Below are 18,165 nucleotides of genomic sequence, written 5' to 3'. Positions count from 1 at the left end.
GATTAAAGTTCAGGCTGGAAACCTAAGTGTCTGGAATCTCGGGCCATAGAATGCAACAGACACAACACCATTAAAAGTTTCTGTGACCAAGAAATAATAAGGATAGTCACAGTGTAGAACTTTAGGGTTTTGGAGCAGCTCTGAACTCATTACTGGATCCCAGCAGAGACTGGATTCCAGACCACGCGGCGTCAAGGGCGTTGTGATCTGAACTGCCAATGCTGGGTGCTGTCGGAGCCACCAAAGCACGACATTAGACATGTCCAGCAGTGCCCATGTCCATGAAGCATGTGTGTGTGGGATCCTGCTCAGACAGGAACGGAAGGCACTTGTGAACACCCCAGCAGGGGCCTCCGACTCCCATGGCCCCTGTTCCTTCTGCCCCTTTCTCCACCCGTACCCGTGGGCTCCTGGGCATCTCCAGTGACCCACTAGCAGAGGGGAGCGAGCACAGAGCAGGTTTATGTTAGTGTGGGCGAGGAATCCCACCGCAGTTCTAGTCGCCGGGGAGCCACAGCTGCCCCCTGGCCGCTCTGTGCTCCTTCTGCGGCTGAAATGGTGAAAGAAGAGGGTCACTCTGCTGATTGCCCCACGGCACCTGCTACCAGAGGGAGGGTGGGTTGCTGGGCCAAGGAAAACTGCATTTGGGAGTCAGGAGAGTTGTTGGGGGAAGTCTTCATATTTCATTGGCCAGAGGCCCTGTGCAGTGGAAAGAGACAGAAACTCAGTGGAGGCAAGACCATCAGACACTCCCTTCCCATAAGAACTGTCCCACGGAAATGTCCAGAGCAGAAGCTGGCTGGTGGGGAGAGAATGCGGAGTGGGTGGTGGAAGAAGGTAGCTCTGATTCCACCCCCAGGACACTTCCAGCTGCCCGCCCCCATCCTCCTCTCACGGGGGTGGGTACACACTGGTCCTCAAATTGTCATCAGGACGCCATGTTGCCATGATTAAGTAGCAGATAAGAATTGCTTGTCTCCTATGTTGAAGACGCTGATTTCCAGCCGGACAAAGGAAGGAGTCAGTGTGGAAGGCGGAAGGGTAGACTGCGGTGGACACTCCGTTGCCTTTTCCAGACTCCTGCTCTCCCCCCTCCCCGCTGTTCTGTGCTGTTGGGGGCAGGTCTCTGGGGACTGTGTCAATGGGACCTCCTGCCTTCCAAGTGGGTGCAGTGAATAGGGAGCTCCAGTAGGAGACCAGAGGGTGGACACTGCGCGGCCCCGGGCCACCCATTCCCCAGCCCCCTGCCCCGTGTGTTGCTGTGGGCCAGTCGGATCGCCCGGCCTGAGGTCAGAGCTCCCACCAGGCAGCCTCTCTAACCCTCTTCCCTGCCTCGGGACCTAGGAACAGGAGTGACTCCTCCTCGGCCTTCGGGCCTAGGGCAGCAGCAGGCCCTGTGACGTCAGCCTCAGGAAACTGCACACCCTCTTGCTTTTTCACTTCACACAAACCCACATGTGGAGGGATTCAGGTGGGATGAGGCCCCTGTTTGTGCAGGGAGCCTGGCTCCTAAGTGGGAGCCCCACTGGTCAAAGTGCACCTTCCCCTCCCCGGTCAGGGCGATGCCCAAGGACCTGCAGCTGCAGCGCCCCGAAGCCTCTGCTGCCACCCCGGCTGGAACAGAGATGTGCACCAGACCCGCGAAGGACGGGCCTGAGATGGAGCGTCTCTCCCCAGGCTGCTCTCCTCCCCACCCCCGATCTCAGCAAGCCCTGCCCTCCCCTCCCATAGAGAAACCCCAGCACTGGGAGAAACGACAATGCCTTTATTTTTCAGACACATGTGGCCACTCTTTGAGTGTCCAGCTCCCACGGGGCCAGTTCAGCTGCTCCCAGGCCCTTCCATATGTTGCCACCAGGTCACAAAGTGTGTGGGTGTGCGTGTAGATGAGAATCCATGGAGAAGACGGGGAAACAACTTAGTGTTTGGTTATGACGTCAGAGGGAGGGCTGGGTTTAGGGGTCAACAGGGACTAAGAATCACAGGGAAATAGTATGAGCAGGGAGGTCACCGCACACCAAAGGGCCAGCGACAGCCCCAGCCCCACCACCTGAGCCAGGTAGGGGGCAGGAGCAGCCCCACTTTGGAGAACCTTATTTCCATCCTTAGGCAACTCGGCTACAATGAACGGCCCAATCCTATTGGTGCGCCTGAACAAGGAGTTGGAAGGTTGGGCCATGCAGCCCTGAATGCTAAGTGGGGAGGACAGCCCACCTAGAGAGTGAAGACTGAGTCAGCGGGGTCTCAAAGTAGTACACACTTAAATTCCTAAGGCCCGGGAATCCCAGACCCTAACACTCCCCACCTCAGACCAGGAGATCTGGCTCTTAAGCCTCCCCACCCTGGAAATCAGGGTCCCTGGCCTCCTTCACCCTCGAGCCCAGGAACTGGGGTCTCAAGAGCCCTCCCACAACAGCTGCAGTGAATCCAGGCCCCCACCCCTTCATGCTTGGGGCCTGGCCTTCAGCACTCACCTCCGTTGAGACTGATGTCACCTTTATAACAGTGAGTGGTGCCCTTGGGGCACATGACATTTTTGTAGCCTGTACAGAGTCCACCTAACTGCACGCAGGCGGGACACTGCAGGTCTCCTTGGGCAGGGGCAGCTATGGGGCAGAAAGAGGTTTGGTGCACAGCTGAACCTCAGCTGCTCCAAGCTGGAGCCACCCTCCTTGAGCCCAGAGACTCTTTGTCCCTGGGGCCCCATCTCTCCATGTCCCTTTTCTCCCCCAGCCCCTTGGGTCCTACCTGGATGAGGGAGGGAGTTCAGCAGGACACTGGTACTGCTGGCATTGTTGCACCCATTGGAGGAGCAGAAATGGGTATAAGAGGCAGCGAGCACTCCGGGGGGCCCCGAGTGGATGGACACAGTCTGGGAATCCGGTGTCTCAGCCTTGCCGCAGCCTTTGCTCCCCACAATGAGTGATCTGGGTCCTGTGGGCGGGGGTGGGAGACAGTGAGAGCTGGGCTGAGGAACAGGAGGCTCAGAGGGAGACAGGAGTCAGCGATTCCCGGAGGCTTAGCAGGCAGAGGGTGAGAGCGGGTTCCCTGGGTACAGGAGCATAGGCCGTTGCAGGCCGGGCCGAGAGGAGCCCGAGCCTGGGCCCTCCCCCAGCTCTGTCCCCTCTCAGTTCTTGCTCAGATGTCACCTTCTCAGTAAAGCCTTCCGGAGCTCCCATTTTTCAAACTGCAACCTTCACCTCCCTCTGTGCATCTCCTTTCACTACTGGATTTTGTTTTTCCTCCCCGCCACATAAATGTGCAGGGAGGCAAACCCCGTGATTTACAGATGGGATGCTTTACAGAGCCTGGCCCTCAACAGGTGCTCAGTAAGGCTCAATGTCACTGTTACTTGCATCAGCCCTGTTCTCACACCTTTGCGTGGATTATCAAATATTTCATGATGACCCAAGACAGTAGCATGACTGCCAACACCTAGCACCCAGTTTTCAGAAGAGGAGAGTGAAGGGGCCAAACTTTAACACTAGGTCAAGCCTGGGCCGAAACAAGAAACTAGAACAAACAATACCCCAAGATGAAGGGAAGAATTAGAGCCCCCCTTAGTAACAAGATAGGACAACGGTTGAGCCTTGACTCAGATAAACAGCCCGTAAAAGCAGGGTCAAAGCTGAGGATAAGGGAGGAACTAATACCAAGAAAAACATATCAGGGTGCAGCCCCCATGCAGCTGGGCCAGAGTCGACAAGAATGAGGAGGAGGCATAGGGCAACGGTTGAGCCTTGCCTCAGATAAACATCCTGACCAGAGAAAGACAGAGTAGGGGGCCCAGTAACAACCTTGAACCCAATCAGCAAAAAAAAAAGAAGAAAGAAGCTGCCTATCGCTAACTGCCACTTCTCGCCCTTGTATCTTGCTTGCTTGCTCTGCTTATAAAAACCCGTGTACCCTTACAGCGGCGTGCCTTTTTCCTTTCGAGGGAAAGGTGGCCCCTGCGCAGGTAAAACTTGGCCAAATAATAAAGAGTGTGTGATCAAACTCTAATTTCTGAGCTCATACTTGTGGGGATCGTAACATTTGGAGGCCCCAGCGAGATTCCCCCTTTTGTGGGGTAAAAGGACGGGAATCAAAGGGACCAGCTCGAGTTGGGTGAGTTAAACTGAGAATTCTCTTAAGGGGAAGGAAAGGCTAGCCTTTGTAGCCCTGAGGTGGTAGGTGAGACGTCACCGGCAGTCCACCCAGGGGGCTCCCAAGGAGGGGACGCCCTCGGGAGTCGCGACAGGGTCGCCTGAGGTCGGTTTTGGTGCGCAGCGCGGGAAGAAACGGGTACGGGAGCGCATGCGAAAGTGCCGTGTGAGTGAGCGAGTGCCAGTCTGTGTGACTCCACGGGACAGCGAGCCTACGGAGTCTGAGTGGGCCCCAACCTGCGAGTCCTCGGTCTGTCATATGGCATAACGGCTGGGAGGTAACCCGGATTCTACTCGGGCAGCCTTAGCTAAGACAGACCCAAGTCCCTCGCGAGAGGAGAGGCCAGGCCGGCGAAAGTGAAAGTGCTTTAATCGTTCCCGTCTGTCTGAGTCGTCTCCTAAATGTGCGTGTGTGAGGCCGGCCGAAGAGTGAACGGCGTAAGTGAGAGAGTGGTGTGGAGCCTGGCCGCGTGTTTAATCTTGACCCTCCTCGGTCTCATAAGTCACGATCTTTGGACCCAAATACGTAAAGACATGGGACAAGGGGGATCCACGGGAGCGGTCGAGGGTTCACCTTTGGATTGCATCTTGAAAAAAACTTCTCTGATTTCAGAAAGCGGGCGGAGCGCTATGGAGGGAATCCGCCCGACCAGGAGGCCCTCCGAGCATTCTGCCAGCTTGAGTGGCCCACCTTTAATGTTGGGTGGCCGACTGAGGGAACTTTCCACTTGCCAATTTGTTTCTCGGTCCAACGAGTCACCTGTGTGGTGCCTCATCCGGACCAGCAAATCTACATCAATGTCTGGACGGATATTGCCACGGATAGGCCGGGCTACGTCCGGAAGTGCAGCCAAGGGCAGGCAGGGACAAACAGGAGGGGTAGAGCGGTGTGCTTAGCCGTTGGATTGGGCGAGAGGAGAGGCCCCCCAAGGAAATAGCAGAAGGGGGAGTGCTGAGCCCCAGCCGTCATCGGGACCTGAAGGGAACCGGCCGTATCCAGTCCTGCCAGGCCGGCCCGGGGACCCCTTAGATCCTGTTAACGCCCCACCACCGTATCCCGCCCTGGCGGTACCCGATTCCTCCGAGCAATCCGGGGAAATTGTTAGTCCGCCCCACACCCGGGGAGGGACCTCTTACAGTGGTGAGGGACAGAAAGGCCGGCGCGCTCCGGACTCTAGAGAGCCGGCCCTGCTACTGCTCCGAGAGGCGCCCACGGCCCCGGACGCCCCTAGGGCGCCTCCTAGGCTAATCTATGTCCCCTTTTCCACGAGTGATCTATACAATTGGAAACACCAGAACCCCCCCATTCTCTGAGAAACCCCAGGGCTCGATTTCCCTACTGGAAACTATATTCCGGACCCACCAACCCACATGGGATGATTGCCAGCAGATATTGCAGACCCTGTTTACGTCTGAGGAAAGGGAAAGGATCCTGAGGGAAGCAGGGAAGGCGGTTATGGGGGAGGAGGAAGGGACAGTGGGAGGAAGAAGGGAGTTGGAGGAAATACTCCCCTCCATCACCCCCCCCACCCCCGCCGCATTGGGATCCGAACACTGGAGGGGGAAGGGAGGCACTTCTGCAGTACTGCCGAGCTCTTCTGAGGGGATTGCAGGCAGCAGCCCGCAAGCCCACAAATTTTGGGAAGGTGAGTGAGGTAGTGCAGGGACGAGATGAGACCCCTGGCGCATTCCTGGGAAGATTAATGGAGGCGTATAGGGTATATACCCCATTAGACCCAGAGGCAAGGGAGAATAGGAGACTCGTAAACATAGCCTTTGTCACGCAATCAGCCACGGACATAAGGAGGAAATTGCAGAAGATAGAGGGATTTGAGGGAGAGAATATCAGTAAACTGCTAGAAATAGCCCAAAAGGTATATGTCAACAGGGATGACCCAGAGGTTGGGAAGGCTAGGGAAGTAGCAAAAATTTTGATAGCGGCGCAGAGGAAAAGGAGGTGCACCCAGAGGGAACCCCGGTAGGGGGAACAGAGAGAGGAGGGGAGCCCGGCTAGAGAGGGATCAGTGCGCCATCTGCAAGGAGAAGGGGCACTGGAAGAGGGAATGCCCCAAGAGGAAGGGGATAGAGAAGCTAAGGGGGACCCCTGGGGTGCTCCTGCAGACCCTAGACTGACGGGGCCAGGGCTCCATAAGCATTGGCTCCCGGGAGCCCATGGTCACCTTGACAGTCGAAGGAAGACCAGTTGATTTCCTAGTCGACACGGGAGCCACCTTTTCTGTCCTGAAGCAGCCCCAAGGAAAACTAGAAAAGGAGACAGCCAAAATTATAGGGGCCACCGGGAAATCAGAGACTTATCCTTGGACAAGTGCGAGAATTACGGACCTTGGAAAAGGGACAATCACTCACTCTTTTCTGATTATACCGGATTGCCCCTACCCTCTGCTAGGAAGGGACTTCAAAAGTTGCAAGTCTCCATAGTGTTCAAGACACCCGAGGAAGAGAAGGGGAACCCCAGCTTAGAAGTTACTGTTCCCCTGTCGGAAGAGTACCTGCTAGCTGTGAGTGAGGCCGAGCCTCATTGCACTGGAGTTCCCCAGGCACTCTGGGAAAAGATACCTGGGGTATGGGCAGAGACCAACCCCCCAGGACTGGCAGTACATCAGGCGCCAGTGGTAGTCCAGTTATTGAGTACAGCCACCCCAGTGCGAATCAGGCAGTATCCGATTCCCGCCAGAGCCAAGGAGGGGATAGCTAAGCACTTGTTGCGGTCACTGGCCTCTGGAATTCTGAAGAAGTGCCAGTCCCCCTGGAATACTCCCCTGCTGCCTGTGCAGAAACCTGGGACATCTGATTTCCGCCCTGTACAAGACTTAAGGGAAGTGAATGCCCGGGTAGAGACAATACATCCCACAGTGCCAAATCCTTATACGCTTTTGAGTGCTTTGTCTCCTACCCACAAATATTACTCGGTCTTAGACTTAAAGGATGCATTCTTTTCCATCCCACTGGCACCCCAGAGCCAGGAAATTTTTGCCTTTGAATGGAATGACCCTGAGCATGGCCTGGGAGGTCAGTACACCTGGACAAGGCTGCCCCAGGGCTTTAAAAATTCCCCTACCATTTTTAACGAGGCTCTCAGCCAGGATCTACAAGAGTACAGGAGAAAACACCCCGAGGTAGTACTCCTACAGTACGTAGACGACCTTCTCGTGGCTGCGTCCCACGCCAGTGATTGCGAACAGGCAACAGAGGACTTGTTGAGGGAGCTCGAGAGGCTGGGATACAGGGTCTCAGCCAAGAAGGCACAAATCGTGTCTACCAAGGTAAGCTACCTGGGGTATGACCTGAGCGGAGGATTAAGAACCTTATCTGAGCTAAGGGTCCAGACTATCCTAGGGATACCAGAGCCAATCACCAAACGGCAGGTGAAGAGAATTTCTAGGAGCCGTGGGATACTGTAGGCTCTGGATCCTGGGGTACGCCAGGCTTGCACAGCCCCTCTACGACATGACAAAGGGGAAAGAGACTGAGTTTGCCTGGACTGAGGAGGGGCGGAAGGCGTTTCGGGCCCTGAAGGAAGCTCTTGTCTCGGCCCCGGCATTGGCCTTGCCCGATCCAGCCAAACCGTTCCTCCTCTATGTGGCAGAAAAACAAGGAATGGCCTTAGGAGTGTTGAGCCAAACCCTGGGCCCTTGGAAAAGACCGGTGGCCTACCTGTCAAAGAAACTAGACCCGGTGGCATCAGGATGGCCAGCCTGCCTGAGGGCCATAGCAGCTACCTCAGTCCTGGTGAAGGAGGCGAGTAAGCTAACCTTGGGGCAAGACATCCAAGTAGTCGGGGAACACTATGTCGAGCAAGTACTCCATGTACCGCCTGGTCGTTGGTTGACCAACGCACGACTGACCCAATATCAGGCACAGCTCCTGAACCCCCCGGCTGTCAGATTCCTTAAGACGACTGCCCTGAACCCGGCCACCTTGCTACCAGTCCCCGAATCGGGAGTGACTCATTGCTGCTCCCATGTCCTGGAAACGGTAGCCGGAACACGGCCTGACCTGCAGGACCAGGCCTATGAAGGTGCTGATCTGACTTGGTTCACGGATGGGAGCAGTTTTGTAAGTAATGGACACAGGTATGCTGGAGCGGCAGTGACGACGGCGGATGAAGTAGTGTGGAAACAAGCTCTGCCCAAGGGGACATCGGCCCAGAGAGCAGAGTTGGTCGCGCTCAAGCCCTCCGGATGGCCGAGGGAAGGACGGTCAACATTTACACGGACAGCAGGTATGCTTTTGCAACAGCCCATGTGCATGGGGCCATCTATCGGGAGCGCGGGCTACTGACGGCTGGAGGTAAGGGAATCAAGAATCGCCAGGAAATCCTAGAACTGCTGGATGCGCTGTGGATGCCCAAGAAGGTAGCCATCATTCACTGCCGAGGGCACCAGAGAGGAAGTGACCCCGTGGCGAGGGGTAACGCCCTGGCTGACCTGGCGGCCAAAGAGGCGGCGGGAGAGGAGGCTGCAGGAGTACTCCCCATGGTGCCTACCCCAGTGCTACCTTCCCCGCCTACCTATAGTAAGGGAGAGGAAGTAGAAGGGAGGAGGCTAGGGGGAAAGGTAGACAAAGGAGGTTGGATGGTGCTCCCGGATGACAGGCTTTACCTGCCCCAGGGAGTGCTAACCCATGTAGTCCGAGAAATGCATGCGAGCTCACACCTAGGGCGGGGAAAACTAGAAAAGTTAATATTAAAATATTACAGGGCTCCTAATCTAAGGGAGGTTATAGAGTCTGTAGTGTCCGGATGCCAGACATGCGCCAGGGTAAACGCACAGAATCAAAAATGCCCTCAATTTATCAGGCATAAGGGAAATGCCCCTGGAGAGATCTGGGAGGTTGACTTCACTGAAATGTCAAAAGGGAAATCGGGATACAAATACCTCTTAGTTCTAGTAGACACCTTCTCGGGCTGGGTGGAGGCCTTCCCCACAAAGGGTGAAACGGCAGCCACGGTAGGGAAAATCTTAGTCCGAGAAATAATTCCCAGATATGGCATTCCCGTGGCTATTGGATCAGATAACGGGCCTGCCTTTGTATCCCAAATATCCCAAAACCTAGCCGGGAGATTGGGCATAACCTGGAAATTGCACTGTGTGTATAGACCCCAAAGCTCAGGGCAGGTAGAGAGAATGAATCGGACCTTGAAGGAAACATTAATTAAATTAAAGGAGGAGCTCGGAAAGAACTGGGTAGAATTGCTCCCCTTCGCCTTATTTAGGGCTCGATGTACCCCGTACACAGGAGGGTGGACGCCTTATGAAATCGTGTACGGGCAGCCTGTGCCACTAGTGCCCAAGCTGACTAGAGAGGAGATGGAGGCCTCTAATCATAACTTTCTAAAGTCCTTACAGGCACTGCAGGCCCTCAGAGAAGAAGTCCGGAGCCTACGAAGGGAGGAAAAGGAGGCAAATGAAAGAGGCGGCGCTGGCGAACTAAGGACACTGAACCCCGGTCAATGGGTATGGATCCTGAACCACCGGCGAGGAAGCCTTGAACCCAGGTGGATCGGGCCATTCCAGGTACTGCTAAGCACCCCGACTGCCGTTCGAGTGGCTGAGAAACCCTACTGGATACACCTCTCCCACGTTAAGCCAGCTCAGGACCCCAGTGAAGAAAAACCATGGAGAGTTCGACAGGACCCAGGAAAGCCTCTCCGGCTCTCTTTTACCTGCTCTTAATATTGATTGGACTAAATTGGGAAACGAGTGGGTATGAGCTCCGGGAATGGGTGTTAATAAGGACGAAGGATGGAACTGTACTTGCCAAGAACCAAACATGGGGCGAGAGGATAGTTTCACTCAGAACAAATTTATCAGAATTCTTTGAGGAGAAGAGGAGAAGGAGGGCTTGGGGGGCTGTTGCGGGGAACGGGCGAAGAACGAGATGAGGATTAAGGGGAGAAAGGGTTAGAAGGCAGGAGAAGAAACCAGCCGAGGAGGTAGGAAGGAGGCAAAAACCAGGGTAGGTGTTAAGGAAGCTGGGCAAGGAATGAGGTTAGGAAGACCAAGGCTTGAAAGAGGGATCCTGGGGTTAGGTATAAGAGCAAGGGTTTGAAGGGGGAAGCTTTGCAGGGGATGGTGGTAGGGTGAGGGGTACTGAGGTAAGAGTTGAAGTAGGCGGCTAGGAGGGGCAGAGCTGGGGTAATAGTTAGGAGCAGAGGGGAGAGAGTGATTAAGAGCTAGACGTGACAAGGGTGTGAACTAGTGCAGAGCGAGATGAGCTGAAGAACTAGGACCGGCGGTGGGGTGGGAACTGTGAGGTTCTGAGAAAGGTATAGGTTCGAGGTAGGCAATAGGTGTAAATTTTTGAAAGTGAGAGGGTGAATGAAACACTGGACTAGTACCAGGTAGAGTTAGGAATAAGAGTATGGTGGAAGGAAGAGTGGAAGGACATGGAGATGAGGAACCTGAGATTCTAAAGGCTCAGGAAGGGCTATGGTTTGCTTGTACAAGAGGAGTCATGAAATGCATAGCCCCCATAAACCCTGATATTTGTGTTAGTGCCTATATCATTCCCCAAGTTTATCTATATGGGGGAGATTCCAACTTCCTGCCACAACCCTCCCCTCGAGTTAAGAGGGTCCCCCTGCTTGTCCCCATCGTAGCTACAATCGGAATAGTAGGCTCTGCTGCCCTAGGGGCAGGTGCCCTTGTGCAGGGAGAAATGAGTCTACGACAGCTGTCACAAACTTTCTCTAAGGATGTGTCCCTACTACAAGAGCAGGTAATATATCTAGAGAAGCAAGTAGACTCGCTAGCAGAAGCAGCCCTCCAAAATAGGCGAGGATTAGATCTTCTGTTTTTGAAGCAGGGAGGGCTTTGTGCTGCTTTAGGAGAAGAATGCTGCTTTTATGCCAACCACTCGGGAGTGATAAGGGATAGTGAGGAAGGTGATTCCTCCTGGTATGCCTCCATGTTTAAAGCTTCACCCTGGCTGACTACCCTAGTGTCGGCCTTAGCTGGGCCGGTCCTAATCTTCCTGCTAATCCTGCTGTTTGGCCCAATAATATTGAATAAGCTCATAGCATTTGTGCGGGACCGTATAGAGGTTGTGAAACTGATGGTACTGTCCCAGCCCTATACCCTACTAACCACAGAAGACACTGAGTCAAGGGTTTGACAAAGGATGAACAAGAAAAAGGGGGGAATGAAGGGGCCAAACTTTAACACTAGGTCAAGCCTGGGCCGAAACAAGAAACTAGAACAAACAATACCCCAAGATGAAGGGAAGAATTAGAGCCCCCCTTAGTAATAAGATAGGACAACGGCTGAGCCTTGACTCAGATAAACATCCTGACCAGAGAAAGACAGAGTAGGGGGCCCAGTAACAGCCTTGAACCCAATCAGCAAAAAAAAAGAAGAAAGAAGCTGCCTATCGCTAACTGCCACTTCTCGCCCTTGTATCTTGCTTGCTTGCTCTGCTTATAAAAACCCGTGTACCCTTACAGCGGCGCGCCTTTTTCCTTTCGAGGGAAAGGTGGCCCCTGCGCAGGTAAAACTTGGCCAAATAATAAAGAGTGTGTGATCAAACTCTAATTTCTGAGCTCATACTTGTGGGGATCGTAACAGAGAGCAAGGTGCAGGAAGAGGAAGAGTGAGGTGGAGCATTCCAGGCATTGGAATCAGGCAGGAAGTACAGGGGACAGAATCCAGGACGGGGGATCCAGGACGCTGTGCAGTGGTCCCGCCCTGGTGCACAGCCCACGCACCTACATCTATGAGCAGAAGTGTCTCCTGACACACCTCGTCCAAATCACATTTCACAGTTGTAAATGCATCCCATTCCACGGGTTCCTTAGCCAGGTTTTCTTTGAACCGAAGCATGATTCCCTTTTGGCAGGTCCTGAAAGCTGGAAAGAAGAAACCACAGGGTTTGTGTCAGCCCAGGAACAAGCCATGTCTCTCCCTCCAGATCCCATGTTTAAGAAGATGATCACGTTCTTGAGTCACACTCAGCTAACCAGGACAGTCACTTGATCTCAGGTTGCCAAGGGACTTTTGAAAGTTGAGCCCTGCCCCCTTTCCTTGCCACCACTTCTGCTCCAGCATCTGCAGGGACCTTGCTCAACACCCTTGAAGGCTGCTCCTCCCAAGCCCCCCAGAGTGTGGGAAGGAAGGATGGAACGTTCTTAACCTGAGCCCTCTCTCCTTCCCTCCTGAGGCTCAAGGTCCTCATCTGCATAATGAGGGGTATAGACGGACACCCTACATTCCTTTAACTGAGAAACCCTATGTGCCAGACAAAGTTCCTCCAGCACCTAGTGTGTGTGCTGAGCATTCACTCTGTGCCCAGCTGGGGTGGTTGCTTTCCTTGGATTTGCCCATTTAATCTTCCCGAGGAGCTCTCTCCTCTGGGTTCCCTCATTGCCTCACAGTGAGCACCAAAGTAGGTGGTCTGATTTTCCTCCTCCTCCCCATTTTTGAGATGGAAGACAGGGGCAGAGGAGTGGTGAAGTGATTTCCCAGTGTCCCACCACTAATAACTAGCTCAGCTGGGCTCCTTGGAGACATGGGGACGGCAGTGATTGGCGACCATGCTCATCTACCTTGGCCTCTGAGGTCCTCGGGAGTCCAGTCTGAAACCCGGGAGCCTAGGCCTTCACTAATGGCCATTCCGTCACCCAGCGAGATTATGTCCCCTGACGCAGGTCTTCTGGCTGATGACACAGTATCCACCAACATGTGTAACCTGCACAGCGGCCTCATGAAGGAGGACGGCTCATTCCCCCCTTCACACACCACAGCTCGTGCCTCCTGCTGCCCTCCTCCCAGCCTGGGTGCCGCTCTCCCTGCCCCCACCTCCCACGTGTTGGTCAACAGCAGCTCCTGTCTTGCAGTCGCTCACGTGGAGAACATTGCTGCCATTCTTAACAATCTCCATCTCTTACACCCCAGGTTACAGCCATTGAGATATCCCGTTGGCTTAAGATGCAGAACACCTCCAGAACCTGGCCATTCCTACCACTTCTGCTGACTCCACCAGTGTCCAAGACCTGCTGGCTCTGCCCTGCTTTGTCCTGAGTCCCCTGGGGGTCCCCTCCTTACACCCACTTCCCACTTACTCTATTACTTACTCAGCAGCCAGAAGAATCCCCATGAAATATAAGTTCATTCCTGTGTGACTCCTCTGCGCACAAGACTCCGATGAGTCCCTGCCCCACTCAGAATAAAAGCTTATGTCCTTAAGCTTTTGGCAGCTCCAATTCCCTGCCTCTCCATCCACATGTCCTTCTCTGCTCTCTATTGAGCACACTTCTGGAGCTGCACTGGCCTCTAGGCTCTGCCTGGAACACCCAGCAGGCCCCCGCCCGCCCCACGGCCGTCCCATGTGCTCCTCTGCTCCCGACTGTCTGGAATCATCCACCCCTCCTTGGGTTTGCTGAAAGAGGCTCCTACATGAGGGGATCCTCCAAAATGGTTCAGGGGCACAGCCCAGAGAGGGACCACATCTCCCTGACTGAGACCTTGGCTCTTAGCCGCGGCGCTCCCCTGCCTGTGCCGACCCACCGCCCTCACTGGCACCACAGCCCAGTTCCTCAGGGGGCCAGGCAAGGCCGCTCTCGTTCCAGCCCTTTGGTTCTCCTTCAAGGGGCTCCTGCTGTGGCCTGTTTTGGGCACCTGTGCTCTGGCACCCAGCTCACTCCCAGCCCCAGGCCTTCACAGGAGCTGCCTGTCTGTCACCCAGGAATGGCCTTCTGTCTCCGTGACATCTTGTTGAACCTCAGTTTCTGTTATCTGTTCTTACCGTTGCTCCATAAATGTTTAACTGCTGAACTGACCTCTACTGAACCAGGGAAGGAAAATGTATCTCCGAAGATCTGACTCCAATGTTGAAAGCTAACAGCATAAGTTTATGTATTGGGAGTTTTCATTTGTGGCACAGTAGCTGTTTTATGTGGCACATGTGTGATTTGTGTAGTGTCTGTGTATGGTATGTGGGGAAGTGTATGTGTGGGGTGTATGAAGTATGTGACATGTATATGCTTTGTTTGCGTGGTGTTTGGTATGTGTGTATGATATAAGGGGTGTGTGTATTACAGAAGTGTAGCATGGTATCAGTTTTGTGTGTCTGTATTTGGTTTATGTGTGGTGTAGTGGCATGTGATGTATTGTGTGGTTTTTGTGTTGTATGAAGTGTGGTGTATGAGGTTTGTAGTGTGTTAGGTATAAGGAGGCATATATGTGGTTGTGTGGAATGCATGCAGTGTGGTGAGTCTGGTTCTGTCTGTTATGTGTATTGTGTGCTGTGTGTCTGTGTGGTATGGAATGTTGCGTGGATTACACTGGATTTGTTTCAGGAACGCCTTCTGGATTATGAATGTGACGTAGTCCCAGGGATGAGGGCCAGGCAATAAAACAGAATCAACCAAAAGGAGGGACTCACACTGTCCCTCCATGGTCAGTACCTTCCCAAGCCTCCGTTGCCCCAGGAGAAAGGCCAAACCTTCCGTCTGGCTTTGTGGCTGCTCCATGCCCCCAGCTCCCGGCCCCCAGCCTCCCTGCCCACTCCCGCACCAACACCCATCCCAACACACGCCAGGCCATGCCCGGCCTCCCTGGCCTTGCACCCCTGATCCTGCTGCTGGAATAGCTCTGCTGAGGTCACCCACGCCCACCTTGTCCACCTGAAAACTGGCAGTCACTCCCCAGGCCCAGCAGCACCCGTCCTCTTGACGAGACCTTCTCAGGCGGAGCCGGGGAGCCCTGTCTGAAAACAGGACGCTTATTCCCAGGGCCGGGCCTTTGCACATGCTGTCTCCTCTGCTTGTTCACGTCCTCTTCCTCTTCTGCTAATAAACTGCAGCTAATCTTTAAGACTCGGCGCATAGGTCACCTCCCCTGTGAAGCCCTCCTCGGTGCCCCACCCTTGGGACATTACTCTTCTCCCCCTCGGAGCGCCCCGACCCCCCTCCCCACAGCCCTGTGACCATCTGCCTCTGCGATGTCTCGGCTCCCCGTCCTGGAGGCCCTTGAGGGCAGGGCCAGGGCCGGAGTCCTCTGCAGCCTCCGAGGGAGACCTCGGAATCCTGCACTTCTCGTCCTGAGCTGGCCCTCCTGTTGCCTCAGGCAGGAATCCTCGGTGTCGGTGACACCCAGGCCCTGTGCCTAAGGCTCCCAGCCTCGCCGGAGGGGTCCCAGCACGGAGGACTCTGCTGAATCCACTCAACATTCCCCTGGAAGGCTTAAGGGCTGGGTGCTGTGGGCGGATGAGGAAACTGAGGTTCGGACAGGAAGGCCCTCTTCCCGCTCTGCTAAGTCCCCAGTCCCCTCCCAGCCTCCTGTGCTTCTCACTGAGACACTCCAGCCCATAGTGAGTCTGCCCAGTGCACGGTCAGGCTGCATTTGTGTGGGTGAGTGGGGACACCCCCACAATGTCCCTGCTTGGCTCCTGCTGTCCCAGTCACACCTGTAGCACCCTCGGTTTTCTCTCTGACTTTTCTTCCTAGGCTGCTGGGGTGCTCTAGTACCATGGGTGGGGGATGGGTGAGGGTGGGTAAGTAGAGTGGTTGAGAAAAGATAAGAGACTCATGGCTACCCCAGGTCACAAGGGTGGGAGAATAGAGCTGAAGGCAATGAGTCTCTCCCAGCAGGAGAGCCAGGCACTCTGCACCTACTTCCCCAAGCAATGAATAAAGCGGAATGCGAAGCAGCCAGCTGCGTATGACACTTGACATCTCCCCCTGCTCCCCACTCCCTCCCACATATACAGTCTACCCTCACTTAGTCGGCCAATCCCAACGTCATTTAAAATATCCATCAGTGAGTTCCTGTCCTGTATTTGTCCCCTGGATGACGCGTCCTCTCTCCCCGCTTCAGCTGGACCCTGTGTACTGGCATCCTCACCCCAAAGCACCTACCAGGACAATCTCTCACATTATACATGCCTCAATGAGTAATAAACTTCTAAATTGCTCGTAGAGCTAGTGTTTGTGGGATGTGTTGGATGCTAGACTTTCACAAGGGTCATTGTATCCCAAGGCTGCAGGGCCGGGCACAGCCTTGTCTTAAGGATATAGACTCACCGTTAGTAGTACATTTTTCACTCACAGACAAAGGCCCGATACCCCGAGTCTCATTGAGCAGGTTGCAGGCTGCTTGGGACATGCATCCTTGGACTCTCAGTTTGGCATCGATGCCCCCTGTGGGGAGGGGCCCAGCAGAGAGACAGGGTGAGATGCCACTGCTGGGAGCATCCAACCCTGAGGAGCCAGACCCACCGTCCTCCAAGCCCCCGGTCTCAGCTACCCTCCCTGCCTTCAGCGCCGGCAGGGACCCGATGTCCCAGCTCACCTCCCCTGAGCTGCAGGATCCCGTTGTAACAATGTGTGTGCCCGACGGGGCAGGTCACCTCTGGCGCAGTTTCACAACCTTCCGTAGACAAGCAGACTGGGCACCGCACGGTCCCTGGGACTGGGAGGTGAAGGGAGGAAGGGAAGACTGAGCTGCCACTGCATTTGGATCTGGTGCCTTCTACCCACCCTCCCTTTCTGACCTCTGCAATAAACCTCCTCAGTCTCTCTGGACTTGCCCTGCTCAGGTTTCTCTCATGTAGGCCTGGGGTGCAGGAAACTGAGGTCATGTGGATGGAGAAAGAGCAAGGGAGGACATGAGACTGGGGAGGGGCACTGGGGAGAGGCACAGAACGGGTGCCTTGACAAGACACAGGACAGAGTTCACTCACAACTTCCACTATATAGTCCAGACAAAGAGGATGCCCCAAAGGGAAGAGACGGCAGAGCATCACCCCAAATCCACTTTAAGATACAGACAAGGATAGTGAAAAGTTCCAGGCCAAGTTCACTTTGGAAGAGGAAATCCCAAAACCTTAAATGAACACGAGTGAACCAAACCCAACAACACAGACAAGGGAGCGTGGCCCAGGTCCGGGCCATCGCCAGGGTCGGAGGTGCAGTCCTGGGGGCTGCCCAGGCCTGTGAGAGGAAGCTGCGCTGCGGGGGGCGGGGGGGGGAGTCCTGGGGAGTGGGCACAGGCCGGGTGGCAGGGCGGGGTCTAAGGGAACAGTCCCTCTCTGCTCCCCTCCTCCCCGCAGCCCCTCTTCTCTCCCCCTCCTTCTCTCCCCATTTGTCTCACATGTAGGAGGAGGTGGGTTCCAGAGAGGGCGGGTGCTGGAGAGGTCATTGCAGAGGTCCTCACGGCGACACACACGGGTGTAGGAGACAATGGACAGGCCAGGGCCTTCCCGGTGCTGGGTGACACGGGCCTCTTGGTCCTCCTCCTGGGTACAGCCCTTGGTGATCACTAGGAGCACCAGGGGTCCTGGATGACAGAGGAGGGGCCGGGTGAGGATCAGGACTCCGGGGCCTAGAGGGAGGGTCTGTGGATGGGGTGGGAGCTGGGGAGGAGGTGCCTGGGCTCCCGGGGATCCTCCTGTGGAGGCGGGGACAGCTCCTGGTAGGAGGGAGGGGGTCTCCTGAGTCTCCACACAGAAGGCAGGCAGGACGCGTCAGGAGGAGGGCGATGCCTGCACAGGTGAGGGTGGCGGTCACGCTTGGGGTCTGTGGGGCCCCCCTCACCATTCTCTAGGAGCATCACCGTGTCCTGGCAGCCCCAGCCCTCCCTGCAGTCCTCCTCGCCAACGGTCCACGTCAAGGGCAGTTCCGTTGCATTCCTCACAGCCATCGCTGATCCTGAGTGACAGGTCAGGGCCTGTGCTCCTGAGACAAGAACAGGAAATCCACCTTAGCCCACCCTCCCAGGAAATCCCCTCCAAGGCGGGGTCTGCACTCACCGGGCAGCACCAGGGCGAGGCCCAGGAGGGCTGGCAGCAGGGCCGGGCTCATGGTCAAGGCAGCAGCAACTGCTCGCTCCTGCTCTTTCTCCCAGGAGACTGAGCCCCTTTATACCTCTCCTCACCCAGGCAGCCGGGGAAGGGTGGGGAGCGGAGGGCCTTGCTGAAGGAGGCCTGGGCCTAGCCTCTGATTCTCACCAGCTTAAAGGTTGAGAAACCTGAGTCCTTTCTCCTCCCTCAGACCCTTTTTGTA

The 18,165-nt window shown here is 55.3% G+C and overlaps 1 protein-coding gene across 1 annotated transcript; it reads right to left on the bottom strand.

Moving 5' to 3' along the window:
- Positions 1-1,972: 1,972 nt before the first annotated feature.
- Positions 1,973-17,964, bottom strand: LOC129082827 (CD177 antigen-like). Its single transcript, XM_054588565.1, has 9 exons — positions 17,913-17,964; positions 17,698-17,838; positions 17,255-17,440; positions 16,454-16,573; positions 16,186-16,302; positions 11,872-12,012; positions 2,749-2,934; positions 2,475-2,606; positions 1,973-2,214 (listed from the first exon to the last, which is right to left on the bottom strand). Exons 1-9 carry the CDS (start codon positions 17,962-17,964, stop codon positions 1,973-1,975), a joined length of 1,317 nt encoding a protein of 438 aa, XP_054444540.1.
- Positions 17,965-18,165: the final 201 nt, after the last annotated feature.

Source organism: Pteronotus mesoamericanus, unplaced genomic scaffold (assembly GCF_021234165.1).
Source record: "Pteronotus mesoamericanus isolate MK-2021 breed Mesoamerican mustached bat unplaced genomic scaffold, CSHL_Meso_final scaffold_137, whole genome shotgun sequence".
NCBI classification, from domain to species: Eukaryota; Metazoa; Chordata; class Mammalia; order Chiroptera; family Mormoopidae; genus Pteronotus; species Pteronotus mesoamericanus.
This window is presented reverse-complemented; position numbering and strand designations above follow the sequence as displayed.

Coding starts and splice junctions, on each gene's coding strand:
- LOC129082827 (XM_054588565.1), bottom strand. CDS start 17,964: ATGAGCCCGGCCCTGCTGCCAGCCCTCCTGGGCCTCGCCCTGGTGCTG. Junction 17,839..17,912: donor CCTCGCCCTGGTGCTGCCCG/GTGAGTGCAGAC, acceptor TTCTTGTCTCAG/GAGCACAGGCCCTGACCTGT. Junction 16,574..17,254: donor GAACCCACCTCCTCCTACAT/GTGAGACAAATG, acceptor TTCACCTCCCAG/TCCCAGGGACCGTGCGGTGC.